At 34.5% G+C, this 10,909-nt stretch overlaps 1 protein-coding gene across 1 annotated transcript in view; it reads left to right on the plus strand.

Moving 5' to 3' along the window:
* Window positions 1-1,466: 1,466 nt before the first annotated feature.
* Window positions 1,467-10,909, plus strand: part of LOC106465498 (alkylglycerol monooxygenase-like) — a 40,153-nt gene continuing 30,710 nt past the window's right edge. Inside the window, exons 1-2 of the mRNA XM_022393411.1 lie at window positions 1,467-1,745; window positions 9,026-9,148. Of these exons, the coding sequence (XP_022249119.1) occupies window positions 9,041-9,148 (108 nt within the window). The 5' untranslated portion in view covers window positions 1,467-1,745; window positions 9,026-9,040. The remainder of the gene's footprint in view (window positions 1,746-9,025; window positions 9,149-10,909) is intronic.

Here is a 10,909-nt window from a genome sequence, read left to right on the forward strand (position 1 = left end):
AGCCCTCGTGTAGCTTTGCGCGAAATTCAAAAACAAACAAACAAATCGTTCATGTTTTGATCGTTTATCCATCCTTTCTGCCAACAATTAGCCAACCTTAGCTTTTTTTATAACATAAAGCAGTTTATGTCATCCAAACTTCAACATTGTGTCTTGAATCTTGCAATCCATTTGGAAACAATCATTGCAATTTTCCTTCAACATAATAAATTCACTAACCTCCCTCCCTTTTTCGCGGGAATCACTTAAGCCACGGTAAAGAAAGCCACCCAAAAAGATTTGGTGGCTGGATAATTTAGTCAGTAGATGAGTATAGATATAGGATTTTGTTTCTTAGCCAAAAACCCTCTATATCAGCATTTGTTGCAAATTTGACTATGGCACGTTTAAGAAAATTGGCTGTTATAATTACCCTAGTTAAATTAGTTGCGTAGAAAATATAACAATGATAATTTTTTATCTCAGGTATTTTAGCATATATAAATGCTAAATATAAATGTATCCAGTTTACTTTAAAAATATAACAAAATAATTATTTACCTTTTTTAGATACTCTGATCTCTAAAACATTCGGATTATGATATATTACGTACAAACAGGTACATAGATTTTTCCTCTTATCTTCCTCTGCAATAGTTTACGGACTTACAACGCTAAGGTCCGGGGTTCGATAGTCCTTGGTGGACAGAGCAGATGGTTCAATGTGGCTTTGTTCAAAAACGTTATTTGCAATAGTTATACGAAAAAGCTTGAAAAACTAAGTTATATTTAAGATGTATTAAAACAAAACGCCTGTTCTTAAGTGTTTAAAAACTTTACTTCAAAAACTTGGATTACTTTACCTTTCGTCTAGTAACTAATAAAAGCTTAATAGAATTTTTACCTCTGCTAACATTAGAGTTTCATTTAAATTATATCGCGTCTTAAAAACTTGTTGGGTGATTCAAAAAATATAGGAGATCCCTTAGAAAAGTCTGGTTAAATTTACCAAACAAAGTTTAAAGACAGTGGTATTATGTATATTGGAGAAAGTAAACGATCGTTAAAAGAAAGAACTGGAAACGTAACCGTGCAGTAAAGACTGAAAAAATAATAGAATCCACTCTAGCTTAACACGTATCACTAAAAGATTTCACTTAATGAGAAAACATTAGATAATGAACAAAATATGATACATAGGTATTTTCAGAAGGGGACATATTGCTAGAGCGAGTCCACATTTGATAAATAGGAGCCTCTTTTGCAAACCAATAGATGGCGCGATACAGATCAAATATCGACAAAGACCCAAGCAAGTCAGAATTTTGAAAACGACTGTTGGAAGTCCAAACGTTGGGCTGTTGTGTTTCAGTTTTTTTTTTTTGTTTTTGTTTTTTGTTTTTTTTTGACTGGCATGTTTTAAATAATTTCATTTTAATCTTATCCTACAAACTGAACACTTTTAGCAGCAATGCTCACTTCGTTTCAATTACCCCCTCCTTACTAAAATCTGACAACGTGGAACAAGAGCAAGAAAAGTTACTAATATTTGAGAAAAAGTTGGAAGTCTGCCAAGAGTTCAAAGTATATGTGATACTGAGTTTCACGTGGTTTTATTATGCACTACATAGGCCTACAGTAGATAAAATTCGCTAGCGGTCGTAGGGTGTATTTCTGTCAACGTTTACACTTGATGGAAGACAGAACTCCCATATATCAAGAACAGCGACTGTGATTATTCGTTTTCTCAACTACTAGGCTTGAAGGTATGAAAGCATTTATACTCTTATTTCGTTCAAGTTTTCAAAATTTTCGATAATTATAAAAATTAGATCGAGGACTATTTATCCGAGTTGTGTTTGTGAAACTTTTTTAAACTGCTATTACTAATACTGTATAGCATGTAGAAGTAGAATTTCATTTCCGGTCTCCATCCGAAGCTCGATAACTGATACGTAATCATTAACGAAAATATTTTGGTACTATTAGTCTTGACGGTTAATTTGTTATGTATTACTGTTTTCGTACGTTGCGAAAAGAAGTATTTTAATTTTGTGTTAATAATAGTTAGGCAAACAACGATTTATAAGCATAAGTAAGTAATAACTTTGAAGAAGACAGATTTAATGTTCTGTTGAAACAAGTAGTACGTTCCACCATCAATAAAGCTCTTATGCATTTAAATCGCTGTTTGCCTACCTATTATTATTATGTTAGGACTATGTGCTTCGTTAAAGTGATTTTGTGTTAAATATGTGTAACTAAGGTCTCTGTACAATATTGTTATTTGAAGCTAAAGCTATCATTAAATGAAAAACAATAATATATGTTAGTGATAATTAAAAAAAAACATTAAAAGTGTGATTAATTATTAATATAACGCTCAATGTGGTCTATTACATACAAAACATCACATTTATGCAAAAAATGTATGGTCGTAAGAGTAGGTTCAGTCCTAGAACGTTTGTTCCCACGCCGTTACAGAGAAATACTTAATAATAGAACTAAACAATACTGTTTATTTCGGAACGCCCATTCTACTGTTGTTCATTTTACAATGCTTTTCCGCTATTAGGTGATTCACGTCGTATTGTTGGAGGTTAAAATCATTACGTGAGACTGGTTCACTACGAACTAAGCGTGAAGCATTTGTGATGAATTCAATGTAATATTTCTGGAACGAGACCGGTAGATCTTGTTTTCGAGCACTATTATATGGGTATGACCAATGTGAAAACGACACTTTTTTTTTTTTCCACGTATATCAACCACCATCTGAATTAAAACCTTAACTAATAAATCTGTGGTTTACTTGATCGAACATTAAAAGTAACAATAAGATCCATACTGTCAGCGAAATGTATAAATCCAGAAAGTGCCATTAAAACAATAAATCAATGTCAATAAATCATGCATCAGTAAGAAGTCTCAATGCTGTTTCGTCTTTCAAATGAAAACTGTTTATTCGTATTATCAGTTACTCTTTTAAGACGAAAACAATGGAAGAGATCCTAAAAAACAAAATTCACAGTGGAAGATGATTTTCAAATGAAGCAGCTCTACTAAACAGTAACAACTGAACGGTAAATTAAAATTTTTAAATATCTATCACAATCATTATATTTATGTTGAAGGAATGGTGCTCATAGGTTGTATAGGTTTCGACAATAAAATGTAAACTTTCGTAAAATTTAAGTAGCAACTAGCCGCCCCCCAGTGGCACAGCGGCATGTCTGCGGACTTACAACGCTAGAAACTGTGTTTCGATACCCGTGGTGGGCAGAGCACAGATAACCCATAATGTAGCTTTGTGCTTATCTTTAAACAAACAAGCAACTAGCCACCTTCTCTAATGTTTTACTAAATTTGTAACAAATATAGCTGGACGTGAAAACTTTCAAACCAAATTACTTGTGACTCATTAAAATTGTAATTATTGATAAAAGGCATACCAAAATATGTATGTTACCTACGCTTTGAGCACCTCAAAAATGTGATCTTTGATTGAAACACTTTACGAATCTTTCGTACCCTCTACATTGTAGCAACTATCGTTATGATGGAATTTTCAGTGTTTTAGCTTTTGTTTCTTCCACAAGAACCCTAAATATCATTCCTTCACATACACTAGCTCTCCTTTCAGCATAGCCTACGTATTTAGACTTTTTTATTTGTTTATTAATACAGACGTTGGGTTAACAACATTCTCGCTAAATTTGACTCCGGCCTCCCTTAACATTAGACTCACAGGCTGCAAAATGATTGGGGTACTGTCCCAAAAAGGAATGGTCATTTCTGAAATGTGGCTAACAAAAGCTAATAAAAAGTGAAATAGTTATGACCTATTCATGACATTTTCTACTATGATTGTCCAGCTCCGTCAAAAGATCCTCCGAATAAAGAGCTCTCGTTTGCAGAAAGAATTCAAATCTAAACGGCTATCAATATCCCTCCTTTCTTTTCTGGTCATCCATTCAGCAATAGCAGGTCATGGGTCATACTCATCCGTGCACTTAGAATTGATGTTTGTCATCAAATAATTCAATCATTGTGTCTCGACTAATCCCAGACTTTATCTCATTTCAAATGGAGAAAAGAAGTTTTATATACGTTGAATATGGTGAGACATAAGAGGCGATCAACAACTGTCTGGTTCACATTAGCACTTTTGAGGATATGCTTCACTTTTAGTAGTCCTCCTGTTTTCATTTTCTCAATTTTCCCATCAGGTTGTGTAAATTAAAACTTTGTAAGGAGTTTCTCAAGTTGGACAACAGGGAAATAATTCACATGGTTCCCACGCGTCCGAAAAAACCGCCAGTATATAACATTGCTGTCCCTGGCCTGAAAAGACCCCGAAATTTCATTTCTGTGCAGTAAAACCTGGGAAAATCCATTAATAATATATATATATAATGAAACAAAAATAGTGGCAGCGACAAACGAATAATAATGTTTTAAATGTTTATTATTTCCTCGTCGAATTATCATTAGCTGCGGTGAGTAAATCACGAAGAAAACTAGTCTGTTTAGGGAAAATAAACTTAATTTTTAATATGTACATTAAGACATTAAGTCGTTTTTCAATTTCTGGTCAGATTTAATATCTCTCTGATTCGAGTGGGTTAATCGGTGTGTGTTAGTCCATGTAATATGATATTTGTTTTTTTTTTTTTTGATAGTCGTTTCCCGGTGGGGCAGCAGCAAGTTTATACACTTACGATGCTAAAATACGGAGTTCTGTTCTCCGCGGTGGACAGAGCAGATAAACCAATGTAGCTTTGCTCTAAAACATTCTCTTAAAAGTCATTGTTTGTTTTTGTTCAATATTTGTACTTTTTTTTACTTTATTATACAGTGTTTTTGTAGATTTTATTATTTTGTTTTTTGCAATAACAAATAAAACTTAAAATAAGTAAACTTATCAAACGCTGGCAAACCGGTTCCAGAATGTGTTGCATAGAACACCAGTGAAAGTCTTGTAGTTAAATACCTGCCAATTTTCTTCAACCGTAACTACTAGATACGTCATCCACCCCCAGGCAAGGTCCCGCTAGTATAACGACATTGACTCGTAATAAGTCAATGTCCTGGAGTTGCGAACCTTTGACCTGTAGCTAACCTTCCATACCCATCGTTCTAACCATTGTTTGATCTCCTCTTTTTTAGATTTAGGAAAATTGTAATTATTTAGTTAGTTGTTATAAATTGAAATTGTAAAATATACATCGCATATTTTAACCTTTAAAGGAACTATGAACCGTTAATTAAGCGTCACGTGCTAACTCTCTCCCTAAAGTTTTTAAATTACTATTGTATGTTTTATTGGTTTTATAAATACTGTATGAAAAGAATCAACTGTCTGTCTGTTATTAATGATTATATTGGTTAATGATGGCGCTTCGTAGTACTATAAATTATGATAGTCTCACAAAAGGATTAAGCATAAAAATATGTATAATACATGCTGGATTGACAAAATAAATTAATCGTTTAGAAGTTTAAAATAAATAGTTGAGCTACACGCTATGGTATTTTTCTGTTAATTAACTTAACGACAAAATGATATAAAAAAAAATTGACGGTTATACATGAAGTATTTAATTCGGTTGTTGATTAGCCTAAAATGTACTGAAAAAACTGCTTAGTTCTTGGAAAGTCCTGGAATTTTGTCAATCAACAAGTATGGGAATCGTGAATTCAACCTTGTATTTTGTATTTGCCCAAATTCATTGCGGTCATATGTAGATAGAAATAGGTTTTCATCATTCACCAGTGCGTTTAACATTTCTCCTGAATTGAAGATCTCTAACAGCTCTGTAAACATTCTGTAAACTCGGCTAGTTAGTCAACATTTTTTCCTCTTATTTCTTTGTTATCATAGGCTATTTGCATCAGTACACACATTTAGAAAATCTTTTGCAACTGCTATTTCTTTGAATTAATATCAATAGATAATTCAATGTCGTGCAAGTGTTTCAATACAATAGCTAAGTTCATTGACACAGTACGAGGCAAATTTGTGAGAAGCGAACTCCTTGAAATTAGGAAACTTGACAATGCTGTGGTCGGTTTGACCCGTACTGGTGTTCTCTATTAAACTGCTGTCCTTAAACCACTACAACGGAAATGTGAAGAAGGCTTTGTATGAATGATGATAGCTTTACCTCGTCTAAAAACACGTTTGACCGACGATCAACATGTCACATTGTCAGCAGAGTATGTCCACATTTACCCTTCAATGTGACCTACAAACCACTTCGATTTCCTACATTTCCATAAGCACCAAAACTTGCTCCATTCCCGTTTGCACATCTCGCACCAATTCTTCAATGATTCTAAGAGACTTGCAAGCACTTCCTCATGACATTGTCTTCAGTTCACCCATTCTGTATATTTGTGCTTAACAAAAAACAAGCAAACTGACATTCTTCCACTGATGGTCCGTCTCCTTTTTTATGGTCTTGACAATATTTCTCTCCGACTTTTACATTCTCTACTGTTATTAGATGTTTCTGACTCGCAGACCAACCATGGCAACCAGTTTTGTTCATTTAGTTTCCTTTCAATTGTTTTGACAGAGGTTACCATAGTAACCAGTTTTGTTCATTATTTCCCTTTCGGTTGTTTTGACAAAGGTTACCATAGTAACCAATTTTGCTCATTTAGTCTCCTTTCGGTAGTTTTGACAGAGGTTGGTTGATGTAAGCTAATGCCTTATGTTTTCGTTTCACTACTCGTTTTAATCTTATCTATCACGACATTAAGCCAGTATTAGTGCAGTATTGTAATATACATCAAAGGGATCCTGGGTATACTTGTAGATCTGTCACAGTGAAAGGATCTAATTGAAAACCATGACAGTGACCAAAAATTAATTGTTAACACTATTTTTCTCTATCTGAATTTGTAGTTTTTTTTAATATATTGACATGGTAGACTTTGAACGTTAGTGTTTTCTAGGAATAGAATTTGAGGAGTTTGAAAATATATAATCCATGTTAACATGAAGCTAAACCAATTAGATGAAATTATAAGGATTGGTGAATGTTCAAATGCATTGTTGAAAGCACCGATACCATATTAAATTTTTATGAATTAGTTGTGACTATCGGTACCATTAACGTTTCTTACAGTTGTACACGGCATGTAAAAACATGCAGTTTTTTGAACAACGCAACGTTTTCGTAAATATGCAAATTTATTCGGGCTCACATATGAACATAACGTATGACATGCTTGACGTGTAACATACTTCGTTGAAAATCTAATAAAAAAATAACTTTTAAAATCAACAAAAAGTTCTAGAAAAGCACTGAATTCAACTCTGTTCACAACAGAAAGCTTCAGCGTCATTGAAGAAATGCTCAGCAATTTATGTATATATGTAAAACTTGCGTGAAATCAAATTCTAAGGATACACGAATGAACAAAATCCTGATTCCATATCACAAACACACACGTACTCCTTTCCTGAAAAGTAGCCCACAGTGTTTAAGTTTGAAAACTTGCAGACTATAATTCATATTGTGATAATGATGCAGGTTATTGTTTTAAAACCACTGACTGACGAAATGCAACGTTAATCGCGCCTTATTTAAATGATTTGTAGCATGTTATCCGCATGCGATCCGTAGCACCAAAGGCAACGTTTTAGCACTTGTAAAATTAGTTCACAGCGAAACCCCGACTATTCTATAGTTCATAATTAACATGCACGGGGTAAATATGAGATTGGAGAGACGTATTCATAAAGCAGTGTCGTTAAACTTTGTAGACCGTATTTGCCTTTTATTTTACTGCTCAGGCCATTGCCATTTCTAGGGAAGAAGAGTTTGTGGGTCATGCTCCCCAGAAAATGTTGGAAAATTTAATGCCATGAGCTTGAATCTTGAACTATTTTAACTACAAATACTGCATACACACAACGTAATGTATTGAATTAAAAGAAGCAAGTTTTAATACATAAGTTGTAGCTATACATGGCATGAAAAAGTGCTCAGGCCATGGCCTGACTGGCCTTACCGCTTCCTACAGCCCTGGCTCCAAAGGACTCAATATTTCAAAGAAGGAAGCCTTTAATGCTTTCCGTAAAAGAAGGAAATTTCGCAAAGCAACGAAATCCAAATCCGAAACAAAAACATCATGCACAAAATAAAAGATGTGGTTACGAAAAAAGAAGTATTTCACCCCCCAAAAAAATACGCTGAAGCTGGGCATATTTGTAACATTAACAAGATAATAAACAAGGATTTGAATCTTACGAACATTCGCAAGCCAAACTTTCGCAGCTACGCTCGGTATTAAATGCTGTTTTCATGAGGAATATGGCTTAATAATCTAGGATCACAGCCTTTCACGTCATTCGGCCACACATTCGTTAAGTCTCCTGATACAGCTCCAACGGATGAACTCTTTCGTTTGTACGTGGCCTCTGAAGCCTACATCCGCATACAGTTCAGGGTCTGTTGAAAGTGTGTAATCTAGGACTGATTTCCCCATCCTTCGTATTGGTCTGATACAATGAATATTGTGGTGTCATATAATAGTGGATAATCATGACCATTGGGAAATCTTGATACTTTGGGGCCGTGGGTGCACAGCGTTATAAGAGTGACAATAAAACCCTCGCTACTGTTCGATCAGAGAAGAATTGACGATGGGCGCTCTTGAGTATAACAGTTTAAAATCAGGGACGGCTATACACACATTATCTATGTGTACTGAGCACGGTCGACGATGAAGGAAGTAGTTTCAAGGCAGCACGAGAGATTTAATACAGTTGTTATGAAATACGATTAGCGTTCATATTTTTAGTTGCTGAACAACAACTTAAAATAAGACGCCCTCAGCTGCAGTGAATGACACATGTTTACAGGTCGTCGTATGTACATTCATTTCTGTACTACAAATACTGTAATATTTGAATTCTTGTAAATTGTGTCTGTCATTTCTTTCTAACTCACTTTATTTTTTTCTTTGGAATGGTGTAGTTTCTAAATTGATTTTTGTTGCATGAAATCTAAGAGACGTGTTTTTATTCTAGGTGTTGTGGCCAACAATGATTAAGAACCTGAGTTTGAGATCGGTAGGACGTATGTTCTACTTAGTAGACCCACGTAAGGAAATCTTTCAAACAATCGACGATGTTCCAGACTATGTAACTGAGGTGAGTGAAAACCACTGGTATGAAATTCACGCAGCAGTAAATGGTTACTGGAGTGTTCTTGATACTTTGTACTTTAAACTTCTGGTTTTGTTGAAGTTATTTTTTTATTTTTTCTGAAGGAGCTTATTTTCTAAGTCAAGTTTTAATAAATCATCACATTGACTGATGTCACAACTATACATTTGATATTTTATAAATAAGTACGGCCACTATATATTGTTATTTAATTAACCATGTAACTTGTGTATTTCTAGTATTTAAAAACAAAAAAAAAAGTATTACGGCCATATTTCTCATCTTATTTTAGTCGTGGTTAAATTTGTGCTTATACTAAGCCTAATAATGTGCTCGCCAACAACTAGTTTTGTTTTTATTTGTTTTTAAAAGTTGTTTTTTTCTTAATTTTGAAATAATGACAAGCAGTTTTGTTCGCAGAATGTAGCAACTCTTCAGAGAAGATGTAAAGTATATAGCATAGGAACAATTTTAAAAACGTTTCTAAAAATTTTCTACATAAAAAAAGTGTTTATTGTGATATTTTTATACAATAAATTTTTCAAAAGCAAATTTCTTCAAATGTTTCTTCAAGCTGCTGTGTGAAGAAATTATTTTTATCGCCCATTTATGAGAAAATGTTTTTTTTCGTTTTTGTTTTTTTTGCTGATACATCTTTTTAAATTTGATACAAATACAGAGGATTGACTACGTTATCTTTAAACGATTTTAATATGCAAATCAACCGGTCACATGAAAAACACAGCCTATATAAAGCCGCTGGTGGAACAGCATGCATCAGAACATTTTGGCATTTTGTAGTAGTGTTATGCCATAAAAAAATTGATCACTTTTAAGAAGGGTATGCAACAGCCCTTTACAACGCCAAATATTTATACAGCGAGATCCTATAGATGTGTTCAAATCGGTGATTTAGAATTTTCAAGATGGGAATATTCCTTGTATTTAATGGCATTCAGAAATAAAGGAGTATGAATCAACTTTGGGCACCATGATCATCCAGAAAGAGATCTGCAATAAGTCGTATCCACGAATGCAAAGGACAGCCCCCCCCCCCAGTAGCACAGCGGTATGTTTGCGGACTTGCAACGCCAGAAACCGGGTTTCGATACCCGAGGTGGGCAGAGCACAGATAACTCATTGTGTAGCTTTGTGCGTAACTACAAACATACAAAGGTCAGTTGCAAAAGTCGTCTACGCGCCCCAGGCAACAGCACATAACAGAATTAAGAAAGATCTCTGTCCATAAAAGCTACACAAGTCGCGTGTACATAAGTTGCTTCCGTGGCATATCAGTTCAACCGTAGCATTCTCCAAGCACTTGGAGAATGGAACTGGTATTTATTTATTTTTCTGTTGGAACCGGCGCTGGGAAACCGTCGTCCTGATTTTGGAAAGCAGCAGAAAGAAGGGGAGTGTTTTACCATGACAGCCTTACGACGAAGCCTTTTGCAATGAAAATTACGTTTCAGTGCTATTTTAACGATGCACGGTTGTAAGCTAGAGACGGGACGTGGAGACATGAACTATAACGACGTGGTAAGGCTCCAAAATCGTCTTAATATATCGTACTCAACCTTGATTTATTCACTTATTATTTACCCTTTCAGAATTTGCTATTTTCTTCTGTAAAATACGTCACTAGGACGGCATATGACTAAAATCTGGCATCTAGATATTAAGAAATATATATATATATATATATATATGTGTGTGTGTGTGTGTGTGTGTGTGTGTGTGTGTGTG

Source organism: Limulus polyphemus, unplaced genomic scaffold (genome assembly GCF_000517525.1).
Source record: "Limulus polyphemus unplaced genomic scaffold, Limulus_polyphemus-2.1.2 Scaffold1963, whole genome shotgun sequence".
Classification (NCBI taxonomy): Eukaryota; Metazoa; Arthropoda; class Merostomata; order Xiphosura; family Limulidae; genus Limulus; species Limulus polyphemus.